General features: G+C 35.9%; 2 protein-coding genes across 4 annotated transcripts in view; one reads left to right on the top strand and one right to left on the bottom strand.

Moving 5' to 3' along the window:
* The window catches only part of LOC141437044 (uncharacterized), a 33,240-nt gene that overhangs the window by 16,559 nt on the left and 2,716 nt on the right, over window positions 1-13,965 (bottom strand). For 2 of the 3 annotated variants that reach the window (XM_074100238.1, XM_074100242.1), the window contains exon 1: window positions 11,111-11,431. The exons of the other annotated variant lie outside the window; for it this stretch is intronic. Coding sequence is in view for 1 of the 2 variants with exons in the window: in XM_074100242.1 (XP_073956343.1) it covers window positions 11,111-11,176 (66 nt within the window). In the remaining variant the exon portion in view is untranslated. Of the gene's footprint in view, window positions 1-11,110; window positions 11,432-13,965 lie in introns of those variants that run through there. 3 annotated transcript variants of the gene reach the window in all.
* The window catches only part of Mdr50 (Multi drug resistance 50), a 33,557-nt gene continuing 31,228 nt past the window's right edge, over window positions 11,637-13,965 (top strand). The window contains exon 1 of the mRNA XM_074100227.1: window positions 11,637-11,863. Coding sequence (XP_073956328.1) covers window positions 11,748-11,863 — 116 coding nt within the window. The 5' untranslated portion in view covers window positions 11,637-11,747. The remainder of the gene's footprint in view (window positions 11,864-13,965) is intronic.

Here is a 13,965-nt window from a genome sequence, read left to right as displayed (position 1 = left end):
CTGACTTTAAATGTTCGACTTGACTGTCCAGACTGTGACCCCGACATTTTCTGACTGTTATTGTTTACAAGACTGTGACGATTATGACCATTTGACTCATTGACTTCATCATTTGACTGTGATAGACATGACTTATACAACTTAATATGTTGTGTATTTCTTCTATATATTGTACCATTTTCACCTTTCACTAGGTATGACCTAGGAAAGTTTGACTTAGACAAAATACATCCTTTTGACCACGCTAGATCTTTAGGACTTTTCTTATAATATACTTCATCATTTGGATGAAATTCTTTAGGTTCACTAGCACTTTTATCATAATATGACTTTCTTTTTTCCATTATTTCAGACTTATTTTTTATATGATCAGAAAATTTGACAATTTTAGGTTTCAAATTATTAGTTTTTATAGGTAATTTAGTTCTTAGTATTCTCGACATAAGTAGTTCAGATGGAGATTTTAATTTTCCCCTAGAAGTTGTTCTATACTGTAACAGACCTATATAGAAATCTGTGCCTGAGTTTTCACACTTTCTAAATATATTTTTTATTATTTTTACAGAAATTTCTGCAAGACCATTGGACCTTGGCAAGTGTGGACTAGATGTAATGTGCTCTATGTCCCAGTCCTTTGTGAACTTTTTGAACTCTTGAGAATTGTATGGAGGACCACCATCACTCACAAGTTGCAGCGGGATACCATGTCGAGCAAAAATTGATTTTAAATGATTTATGACTGTTTGACTGCGATGATCAGTGTTTAAATGAGCTATTTCAATATAATTAGAATAGTAGTCTACTACCAGAAGATATTTTTTATTATTATAATCAAATAAATCTGTAGCTATTTTTTGCCATGGCAAAATTGGCTGTTCATGACTTAATAATGTTTCTTTTGTTTTATTTGAACTGTATGTCACACAAGCTTCACACTGTCTTATTTTCATTTCAATATCATGGTAAATATTTGGCCAAAATACTACACCACGTGCCAAGTTTTTGGTTTTTTCCATTCCCATGTGACCTTCATGCAATTTTTCCAATATTTCTGACCGCATTGATTTGGGAATTATTACAGACTGATTTTTGAAAACTATTTCATCTATTACATGAATTTCATCACGACTATTCCAATATGGCAAAGTTAATGGGTCACATTGTTGTTTGCTGTTTGGCCATCCTGTCTTATAGTATTCTTTTAATTTTTGTAAGACCATGTCTGACCCTGTATGACACACAATTTCCTGTAATTTATTCTGTGTTATAGCTAAATTAGAAGTTAATAATTTAATTTGACGGATCATTTTGTTCTCTAAGTCATCAAAATCAGATTCATCTACCTCTGTGTTCATAATTGGAGCCCTTGACAATGTGTCAGACACATACATTTCAGTGCCTTTTGTGTAAGAAACTATTAGATCATATGACTGCAATGTTATCATCATTCTTTGCAGACGTGCTGGGACATCTGAAAGTGGCTTCTTGAACAGTGTTACCAGAGGCTGATGATCAGTTTCTACATGAGTAGTTTTACCATAAATATACTGATGAAATTTTTGCATCCAAAAACAATTGCATATAGTTCTTTTTCTATTTGAGCATAGTTTTGTTGTGTTTTTGTAAGAGATTTGGAAGAGTAAGCAATAGGGTTTTTCCCATGAAAAATCACTGCACCTACAGCACTTTGACTAGAATCAACTGACATTCGGACTGGTTTTTTAACATCATAGTGCACTAGAACAGGTGATTGACAAATTAGTTGTTTTAAATTAAAAAATTGCTTATCATGATTATGCGTCCACTGCCATATGTTTTGTTTTTTAAGAAGATCTCTAAGAATACTGGTTTCATGAGCTAAGTTGGGTATATATGAACCTAAATAATTTACCATGCCTAAAAATCTTTGGAGATCCTTGACATTTTCTGGCTTAGGCATTTTCATGATAGCTTCGACCTTAGAATTATCTGCTGAAATACCATTTTTATTAAAAATGTGTCCTACATATGTTACTTCTGTCTTACTGAACTGACACTTAGACCTATTAAATTTTAAGTTAACTTCTCTAGCCTTTTTTAAGACATTCTCTAACCTTATATCATGTTCTGCTTGGTTTACACCATATATCAGAATATCATCAACAAATATCAGAACGCCAGGTAGCTCTCCAAACAAATCTGTCATAATTCTGTGAAAGATTTCACCACTTGAGTTAATGCCATAAGGTAATCGAAGAAACTTATATCTGCCAAATTGAGTACTAAATGTGCAGAGGTCACTGCTCTCAGAGTCTAATTTTATCATCCAATACCCAGAATTCGCATCCAATTTGGAAAAAACTGCGGCACCAGCTACTTTTGATCGCAAATCATCTAAGGTAGGATAAGGAAAGTGAGGTCTTTTTATTGCTTTATTAAGATTCCTCGGGTCAAGACAAATTCGTAATCCTCCATTAGGTTTTTCTACTGGTACTATAGCATTGACCCATGGAGTTGGTTTGGTTACTTTCTGAATGACCTGCTGTTCTTCCATTCTATCTAATTCGGATTTAAGTTTAGGATGCAATGCAAAGGGAATTCTGCGTACCGGGCAAATTTTGGTGTTATGCTATTGTCTAAATCCAAATGAGCTTCACCCGGTAAACATCCTAACCCTTCGAATACATCAGAGTAATTCTCAATGATTGCTTGTACTGACCTTTGATTAGTATTTTGTGTATTTGTAAGTTCAAACAGTCTTTTAACAATACCACAGTCCTCGCAAGTTTTCCAGCCCAAAATTGTTGCACACTTACATTTAACGACAGTAAACATAATGTTGACACCGCGCCCATTGTCAAATGAACAATCCAGCATGACCCTACCTAAGTTTTCAATTAATTGACCTGAAAATGTAAAAATGTTATCATATGCACTTTGAATTGGAATTTTAATGTTGCAGCTTTTTTCTAATTGTTGCAAAATATCTAGTGAAATTACTTTAATATCTGCTCCAGTGTCAATTTGACAACTAAATCGTTGGTTATGAAAATTTAAATTAATTTTCCAATTTGAGGAAGTATTATCATGGCAATTATTTACTATATTAATTACATAATCGTGTGAAAAATTATTATCATTATTAATGTCAGATTCATTTGAATTTTCTAAATTAATAAAACTTACATTTCTGTTATTTTTACTTTGGTCTTTGTAGTAACAACATAATGCAAAATGGTTTGGCTTTTTGCAAATTGAACAGATTTTCCCTTGTGCTGGACATCTGACTCGATGCTGCTGGCCACATCTTTTACAGACTATGTTGCTGCCCTTTGATTTGCTGTTTGCCCTGAAATGTGCTGAAAAAGAATTTGTAGGTCTTCGTTCTCGACTGCTGCTCTTGTTCCGGTAATTTCTTTGAAAGTCTGGCTTGGATTTTGATCTTGATGGACGTCCTGGAGTAGGATTTCTGCTTGTGTGGGTATTTCGATATATTGCTTGAACTATCTCTGATTCTTCATTTCCCAATTTTTTCGATCTTTGACACGATAATTCCATTGTTGTTACGACTTCTATTGCTTCATTTATGTCTTTCAACTGTTTTTGTAACAAATTTTCCTTGATTTGATTAGGTATTTCTTATTCCGATTATGAACATGTCCTTGACTAACGAATCTTTTAAGTTTTCAAATTTGCAACTGGTTGATAGATTATTTAAGCATGTTAAATATTCATCCAAATTTTCGTTTTGTTTTTGAAACCTTGTGAAAAAATTGTATCTCTCAACGGTTGTATTTTTGTATTCGTTAAATTTTGAATCGAATTTTTCCAATAAGGAGGGTAGTGTTTCTTGTTTTATGTCAACGTTAAATGAATTGAAAATCTCGAGTCCTTCATCTCCAATGGAATTTAGAAATATCGCTACTTGTTTTTGATTTGGTACGTTCTCTAGGTCATTAGCTTCAAAAAATATCATAAACTTTTGTTTCCACAACTTCCATTTCTGCGAATTTGCGCACTCTTTGCCGCCGTTCTCTTTAGCCAGGCAAAATGGCTTAAGGCCATTGGCAAGAACAATATTGCGTACCTTGCTTGTGTCCGTAGTTCTCTCCATAGCCGACTTCTGACACCATGTGTTGGGGCGCGGGGAGGATTATATTTTTATTATTTAATATTAAATGGGAGAGAAATTAAACACGTCCTTGCAGTTCCTTGTCAGTCGTCCAACGACAATCATTTTATTTTTTTAATAAACCTCTCTGGACCATAGACAATATTACATTTGGAATGTTGGTGATACGGGTATCTGAAAACCAGGTTTCGTTAAGAAGACATATATCTATTTTATTTTTGTGTAAAAATTTATTAGTAAGGGTTTTTTATTATGAAGACTTTGAATATTAAACTGAGCGATACGAAGTTGTGAAGTTGTAGCTAGATCCATTAATTAAGGCAGGCTTTTTGAAAAGTAAATCTTTGATAGATTTCGTCGTAACTGGAGAATCGTCTGCTTTGTTAGCAATCGCTATTAGAGTGCGCACAATAGTCATTGTCAAATCGTTATTGGTCATTAAAAGATTTTTTAAGTCAACTGTTTTTGAGGGAGAGCTTGTGGATGCTAGGTTTTTGGAATTGTTGTTTATTGTAGTGTCTTGTGGTTGTTTCGAGATAGGTTTTTGGATCAATGGAGGAAATTCATCCCTTTTAGAGTCTGTAACACTTGCATAAGTTATTTTGGTTTTCTTTTCTTGGATTTTTCTCATTTTAATGGGGCACATTTTAGAAATAGCTAAGTGAGCTCCACCACAATTTATACAGCAGAGCTCAGTTGGTTTGTCACAATCTTTGTACGAGTGTTCACCTGAACAGCAGCTGCATCGCTGCTTCCCGTTGCATACTTTTGCAGAGTGGTTAAATTTGAAGCAGCGATAGCACTGCTGTAAGGGTGGGACATAGTCAAATACTCTGTAGGAAAACAGATCGTATTGCACACTATCTGGCAATGTATTTGACAGGAATGTAATACTCACTGTCTGTAGAGGTACCCTATTCTGACCGACTTTTTTAGTAAAGCGCCGTACCGCGACGATGTCGAAGCTGGAAGACAGTTTACTGTACAACTCCTTATTGGAAATGTTTTGTGGTACATACCGTATTATGCCCGTTCGTTCTATTTGCGCAGCCGGGATATAAGCTTTCATGTTATATTTTTCCATGAATTTGGTATTGTTTAAAAAGTTGTTCGCCGTATTATACTGCTTGAAGATCGCTGTTATTTTATTCGCATTTATTCTGCGAATGGCCACCACACCTTTCACCTCCGCAGCAAAATATGGTTCAGGTAAATTGGACTTTTGTTACCTAGCTTTTCCTTATTGTCCTTGCTCTCAATGAACACTTTAAATTCGACATTTAACGAATTTTCGGGATACAACCTTTTATAATTAGGCTTTAGATAGGGTAAATACAAATCATCCTCGTTGGAGCCTTCTCCATTCTCCTCGGGCACTGATGCCCTTTTCCTGGCCTTGATAACTGGAGGGCTATCGCCTCCTCCTTCGTCACCAATCATGTTTAGAAACGTTTTGAACACTTTTCATAACTTTTCAGCTGATAAAATCAAGATAGATCGCAAAAACAACTTAAATAAAACTCAGAGCGCGCGCTTCGTTTAAGAGTTCCCGCCAGAATCTCAATTGAGTCTTTGAGTCAATCTGAGGGGCTACTACGAAACTCGCAAATCGAAGTTCGTATCGCATCGTCCCTTTCACTCGCGTATTAAATGACATAAGCGTCAGCGGGGCGGCAACATACGAAGTTCAAGTTTTGCACTTCGTGGTATTGGGCCAGCAGGGCTACTACGAAACTCGAAGTACGTGTCGTGCGGTCCCTCTCGCTCTCGTATTATGTCTATTTCTGAAATGAAGATACTAAAATAACATAATATCTTTGAAAATAACAGTTTTGAAATGTCAAAAGTAAAAATAATGTGGCCAGCATAAAAGGAACAGTGCTGCTGCTGCTCCATGATTTCGGTTTCGTAAATAACCGGTAAAATGTATATTTTACGATAGCAAAAATAGCATTCAATATTCTACTTTCCATTTTGTAAATATAAATGCACTTTTACGGTAAAGTGATAAAATCTAAGCACAGGTAAAAATACAGTGTTCATCACTTAGTGCCAACGTAAAAAATAATACAGAGGGGCTACAACAAAACTAGGAAAACGAAGTTCGTATGGCACCGTCTCTTTCACTCGCGTGTTAAATGAGATAAGCGGTAGCGGGACGGCAACATACGGGGTTCGAGTTTTGCATTTCAGTTAGGGCCAGCAGGGCTACTACGAAATTCGAAAGTCGAAGTTCGTGTCGTTCCGTCCTTCTGACACTACTATTTAGAGCGGGGGTGGGTGGGGCGTTGCGGTACGAGCTTTGGTTTTCGAATTCCGGAGTAGGCCCTCAGATATCACACAAAGTCATTGTTCATGTTTTTAACCCCCGACGCAAAAAGAGGGGTGTTATAAGTTTGACCGCTATGTGTCTGTTTGTGTGTCTGTCTGTGGCACCGTAGCGCTTAAACGGGTGGACCGATTTGAATGCGTTTTTTTTATTTGAAAGCAGGTTTTCTAGCGATGGTTCTTAGACATGTTTTATCGAAATCGGTTCAACCGTTTCAAGATCATCAGCTCTTTTGTTCGCTGCGGTAGGAATCTTAGACGCATAACGGGTATTTAATTTACTTCCCAACATATTTGGGAAGAAACACCCATATATGCTATATAACTATGCAAGATTATGGAATTCTCGGCCTGATGCGGCAGCCAGGATATCCAGAACACTAGTAGGTAAACTCTTGATAAAACCATAGCAAATATATCGTGTTTGGATTCGTTTCGATCAGTATTTGATTCTACATACAATGCAAAGGTGGCAACAGGATGAGCTGATGCTGCAGCCAGGATATCCAGCACACTATAACTCTATAAAAAATAATAGCACATATGTCGTGTTTGGATTCGTTTTGATCAGTAATTGATTCTACATACAATGCAATGGTGGCAACACGACGACAGCCAGGATATCCAGCACACCAGTATACTCTTGAAAAAATAATAGCAGATATGTCGTGTTTGATTCCTTCACGCAACACGCACTCTACGCTCTACGCGCCACCGCTCTGCTCGCACGACACAGCAGCATACCGAGCAGAGCGGTGGCGCGTAGTGTGCGTGTTGCGGCAGCCGCCGAGTCGCGTGCTCCTGAGAGGAAGGGCTACGAAATAGCCCGAAACATGTCGAGCTAAACTCGGTTTAAGACGTGAGTTATCCGTTATAATATCATTTAATATGAGTGAGTCTCACGGTAGTTTCATGTTCGAAAATAAGATCCTTACCATTGTGTCATTGTACTTGTATCACATTTGCCTGTTTGTTCATAAAAACATTAATAAATTCCCACAAGCCAGACAATGTCTTAAACACAACTTAAGAGAAACAAAAGATTAAATAAAGTTAAGGTCCACTTCAGTATACACAATAACGCCAGAAACTACAGTATACAATTAAAGAAAAAATTACAAAAAAAAAATAATTATAATAATACAGGGATGTATGGATGGGGTCCCTAACTACAAAACTAAACACTAACTATATCTAAGTTCAGTCGAAGTGTAAAATGCTTCCACCGTCATAAATAAAAAAATAATTAAAAAAAAAAAATTGCGTGAATAATACACATAGGTACTCATACCAAATGCGTCCGCTTTTTTGCGACAGCTTAACTTTTGGGAAAGTGTGCGTTTTAGAAAAGTGATCTTTTTAAAACAGTGCACATTTTGAAAAAGTGCTCCAATTGGGAAAGTGTACCTTTTGTGAGTTTACATGATATTTATTTATTTATTATTATTATTTAAATTTGCGGAAAGTCTACGTTTTGTTAAAGTGAGTTTTTCGAGCCTGACCCATTATCTCACACAAACTTAAATGTCCCACATTATCCGATTCCATGGGATTTTTTGAAAAATCCTTTCAAACTGCTGATAAATATCAACTGATATACTAAACCTGTTCACTAAGTTTCCTATCTTTGTATCATGCTCAAGGAATAAGATTTTACATATAGGAAGGCATATATGGTAAGTAACCTAAATCGTTTGACACATACTCCGCACACGGCAAAGACAAATGTTTTATTTTTTTCAGAGTACCTTCGTGGCCATTATTACGTGTTGAAAGGAGGTGATACGTATGAATATGAATGCGATGTAATTACGATTAGGAATAATTCATATGACCGAGTAAATTATTAATTTTCTATTATTTCGTAATAGGTATATTGGCCAGCAGAGTGCGCGCGAGCCGCAACACTATTTTGTCCATGATTGCTGATAGATTTGACTGTCCTTACATGAACCATTGCATGTTGGTTCACGTAAAAAGAAATGGTGTTTAAAGTGCACCGATATCATATTTTCTTTTTATTATTTACCTAATTTGTGACATTAATATAATTTTGCATTTTGCTTATTAACTTAGAATTTTAGAATAGTATGTATTCAAATTTGGACCTATGTTGTTCTTGAAAATAAATGAATTATTATTATTATTATTATTATTATATTATTATATATGCAATTATACGCGTGTTGATAAGTGTGTGTGTGTGTGTGTGTGTTCTCCCACAGCTATAATTTTGAAAAAAAAAAACATGTTATAGCTCATTTGCGAGTGTATCACTGGTGAAAAAATTAGAGCGGTCTCTAAATTGGAAGTAAATAATAAAAAAATATGAAATCTTCAGTCAGCATTTTTTTTCTACGACATAATGAAAATGTTATTCATGTCAAATAATTATCTGTAGTGAATGTACAATATTTGTGATGCACATTAAGATAGGTTGAAAAAAAAATATTGAAGAAAAATCATATTTTCTTTTTTTCTTTTATACAAAAAAATATTAAGCTTAGGGGGCTTAAATTTTGCCAATTTATTACTAATGTAGAGCCACACCATCCATAAAAATTATGAGCCCAAACTCGATGGGGGCAGAATCACTTAGCTTAACCTGGCACGGCCTTTGCGATCGTGAAAAACCGCGATGTGAAAATTCGCCACTCAGAAGAAATGCGTTTGTGAAAATTATCTATCAAACCTTTCAGTCTAAAAGTAACAGACCGACTTCTACGAAGGTCGATATGACTAGACTATATGACGATTTGACGATATGATATATGATGCTGACTTCATTTGTCCAATTGGTGAAAATTACATTTTTTTTATTCGACTGGATGGCCAACGAGAGTGGGTCTCCTGATGGTAAAAGATCACCACCGCACATAAACATCTGCAACGCCAGGGGTATTGCAGATGCGTTGCCAACCTAGAGGCCTAAGATGGGATACCTCAAGTGCCAGTAATTTCACCGGCTGTCTTACTCTCCACGCCGAAACACAACAGTGCAAGCACTGCTGCTTCACGGCTGGATTAGCGAGCAAGATGGTGGTAGCGATCCGGGCGGACCTTGCACAAGGTCCTACCACCTGCTAAACACCAGCTACCTGCACCTGCTACTCGTAATTTGAGGATTGATGACTCTTTTTTACCATCCATCCCTATTTTAATTTCCATATAAGTACTACATGTACTAAAGGCAATATTAAAATGTAAAGTAAACTCATTCCTGTGTCTGTGGGTAACCTCTAAGGGCGTAGTCTACGCGCAAAAACCGCTGTACAGTTAATTTGATGAAATGGGGCTACGTGACTATACGAATAACATATAATTTATTGAATCAGGCGTTACTTTGCGGAGGTCCATATCAATGAACTAAAAGAATTTCCTTGCTCACCCGTGACCTTACGATAGCTAAGCTTATGCAAAATATGCGTGGTCGCGGGTGAATATTCTTTTAGTTCATTAGTAACATATATGAAACAGCATGATAAATATATAATATCTACTTAATCCGTAAAAGTTTAAAACCGTAAAAAGGCAATTTAATGTGTTATTCCCTTAAATTTTATCATACCGTTGGAATGTTGGAATCAGCATGTTACACATTTTTTATTTCGTTAACCTTTTCGCCGCCACGTCAAATACAATAGTCATCTCATCAGCTTCTATATTGCAATGTCTAAAATTAAAATTTAACGAAGGTTGCTTTTGCATTGAAGTAATGGACGTTTATATAGGTCGTTAGCTTGGAACCTGCGGTGCGTATTATACAAACAAGGTGTTAATTAAATAATTGAAAACCTCAGACACCCCAAAAATATTTTTTCATTTTAAGTTAGTTGATTGCATTATTTTTTTAATACCTTCATTATTTTAAAAGATATTAGTGTGTTTTGCTAAGCCAGTAATTCTACTTCATTTCTAACTCTACACCAAAGAGTATAAGTACCTATGTAGGAACTCTACACTCATGATTTGTATATTTGTCAGTTGCGATTTGACGTTTTTAGAAGGAAATCACACAGTGACAGCAAACCGGCCAGTATTAAATTATCGAAATAGTATGCAACCTCGCTAAAATATTTAATTGGCGCCTGTTGCAGTCGTAACTTTTAGACTAGGCACAATAAAAAAGGTATTTAAAAACAAACACAACCTAATAGGGCATATTAGGCAAAGCTCTGCCTAGGGGGCGACACTAGCACAAACCGTTAAGAACCCGACATGACAACGTCAGCAACAACGTCGTTTATATTTTGTCGCCATGACGGATCATAACCAAAGAGTATTAATACTTAGAAATCATGACATATTTATGAGTAACAAAATAAATGATATTTACAGCGATAGTAACGATACAGCTATATTTCCAAAAAAAATAATTGAAATAATATGATATTAGCAGTAATACGGACATTTAAGATACTTAAAAGACATAAACCATAAACATATAGTATGTGCCAGTGCTGCACTCTGACGGGACAAAATTGCAGTAGGTAATATTCCCTAATTAAAACATAGTGTAATAATTGATTCTACTCTCGATTCTGAACAAACTACTTTCTGGTTTTCAGTTATTTAATTAACACCTTGTATATGAGTCGTTGGCGTCCAAAAGGTTAAAAGAAAACTTATAATATTCTAGTCTACTAAGAGATACGTTATATGGAGACTTACGACGACTAATTCTCCCGGATAAGACACTTGGCACATGATGAAAATAGGTAGATACTTAATACACATTATATTGATACAATAATCCAACAACTTTTTTTACAAGAAGTTTGGTATTTTTTATCTGAACATGGAAATCGTTTATAACTCTGAAAGAATAATAATGCTACCCCAGCTAAACACGCGAGTCTATTCATATTCGGTTGAGGAACGTCTATTTCGGTAGTACCTACTAGATATAAGTTAATAACTCAGCACTGAAGACGCACGTGATTAAAAATGTTATATAAAAAACGATTAAGTACTTTTGCTCTTTCTTAAATGAATCACATAGTAATGAAGATACATATGTACTAGTTATTTCCGTGTTATAGTTTTTGATAATACATAAGCACTGAAAATATATGTACGTTAAAATAAGTACATAAAGTTATCATTATCACTGATATTACTTATCATATAATGGCAGGTGATACCGCAATAGAACTGTTATATCGCAGACTGCTCAGCTGTACCACCGCAATGTGATTAGTTATTATCAAAATAAAATCTGAACAGTTTACACGTGTCTGTTCGCGCCGCAACAGGCAAGAAACGGAAAACAATAAACAAGTGTTCGTAACAAACAAAACGTGGAACAATGAAGCGGTCCGGGACCTACAAACTCGGTGATGACACCAAACCAAAGAACAAACAGAAGACGGACCTCTCAAACGTACAGTTTACAAATGGCAAAGCCGCAACCGATAAAGACGAGTAAGTTTTAAAAATATAAACATTTAATTAAAAACAAATTACTTCTGAAGTCATACATTACACTACATGACGTAGTCGCTTTGAATGTATCTCAGCTTCGAGAATTATAATAACGTAAATAAAGATTCAAACTCAAAGACTTCCGAATTCATAAATCATAACAAGTTGTGAGCTAGATGCATTTCTGTTACATGCATTGTTATAATTAATACACTAACAATAACTAGAAACTTACTGAATTTATTGAAGTAACAGGGTTACACACTTACACAAATTCAATCGTTCTAATGAATCCTGCGATAATTAGCTGTTATTGTGAAATAGGATTGCAATATAATATGCATGTATGTATTTGTAGGTATTTTTAGAATTATGTATTTTGACACTTTTTTGTAATATATGTTCGTATACGTGTTATAATGTTCGTAGTATACCGGTCCATCTGTTTGAAGGCTACGATGCCACAGAAAGACAGACAGAGAGACATTGGCGTCGAACTTATAATAACACCCCTATTTATGCGTCGCAAAAAAGGTGTTTCCATGCAAATTGCCTTAACCGAAAACTCTAGGGTACTTAGCTTACGGTTGTCTTAATAGAAACTTGAAATTTGGTATGAAGGTACGATGGGCGGCTGATAAGTTCTAAGCCTACGATACTTTGAGGTTGCATAATATGTGTTAGCGGTACTGGCCACTAAAAATAACATCTAAAAAGTAAATAATAAAAAGAAAAAAATGTCGTGTTTCTTTTATTACATCTCGAGATATCCGACGATAAAGGTCATTATGTGTGAATGAGGGCTATCGTTTTTTGTCTCACTAGATGGCGCACTGTTGCGTGAGGTTTTTAAGTATGGCTTTCAAAGTCTGTTATTACGGGCGTGAAAACAAAGTTTAGATTAAAATCATATTTAATACACCTTAAAACCGTACTATATAAATATCGAGCATGCCACAGTGTTGCATAGTCCCCGTTTTGTTCGGAAAAAAGGGAGAACAAAGACAAAGGGAGGGCAAAGGTTTCCGCAAGACAAAACTGTCTCAAAACACAGACATTCATTGCCCCGGAACGCATATTTGTCATAATTAATTTCAGATATTGCAATATTCACAAAATTATTCTAATTATAAATAAACCCGCGTAGCTCACCCAAAAACTATGAGATTTGACATTTCGGAGACCTCACGCTACACTAGCGCCTCTAGTGGCGAATTCATACGCGATAGCCCTCATTATCAACGCATATCACGAAAATTGAGCACCGTCATTAAGTTCCTCACGCAAAGTGACAAATCGCCGTAAAGTATTTTTGAAGAAATGGCTAGTATTTACGGCGCATCAGGCCCTTCTCATGCCACTTAAAAATGGAGTCGACTTTTTAAACTTGGACGGGACTCGATCGAAGACGATCCTCGCTCAGGGAGGCCAATATCGGTTGTGATGTGACTGAAGAAAATACTGAAAAGTCAAGAAGTTAGTATTAGAGGATCTGAGAATTAAGGTTTGGCAAAAGAATTGGAGATTTTGCATCAACATTTGCATATGACAAAAGTTAGTGCGCGTTGGGTGCCGAAAATGCTCACTGCTTACGATAAAGAACGTCGTGTTTAAACTTGTCAGACATTTTTAGAATTGTGTGAAGATGGTTTAGATCAGTGATTCCCAAAGTGGTCCAGGTGGACCCCCAGGGGTCCACGGGAGACTTGCTGGGGGTCTACGTAGGCGTGAACAAAAAATGGGGGTCCATAAGATGTTAATGGGGGTCCACGAAAATTTATCTGCTTTTGATAGTAAAGAGCCAAAATGTAAGCATAGTTTTTATAAGGGCCTACCTACATTGTTTTAAGTACCTAAGCAATAATATTTTAATAAGGCAAGCGACTGGACAGAACTCAGAAGCGACACAATTTTTATTTTTTGGCGACTTTAAGAATGTGGTAGAAATGTAGCAGCAGGGGGTCCACCGAAATCAGTAAAATTTTGAAAGTGGTCCACGAGAAAAATAAGTTTGGGAACTACTGGTTTAGATGAAGTTTGTTCCCGTATAGTAACTGTTGATGAAACATGGATCGACAGTATGATCCAGAGTCGAAGTCTGA

Source organism: Choristoneura fumiferana, chromosome 17 (genome assembly GCF_025370935.1).
Source record: "Choristoneura fumiferana chromosome 17, NRCan_CFum_1, whole genome shotgun sequence".
In the NCBI taxonomy this organism is placed as follows: Eukaryota; Metazoa; Arthropoda; class Insecta; order Lepidoptera; family Tortricidae; genus Choristoneura; species Choristoneura fumiferana.
This window is presented reverse-complemented; position numbering and strand designations above follow the sequence as displayed.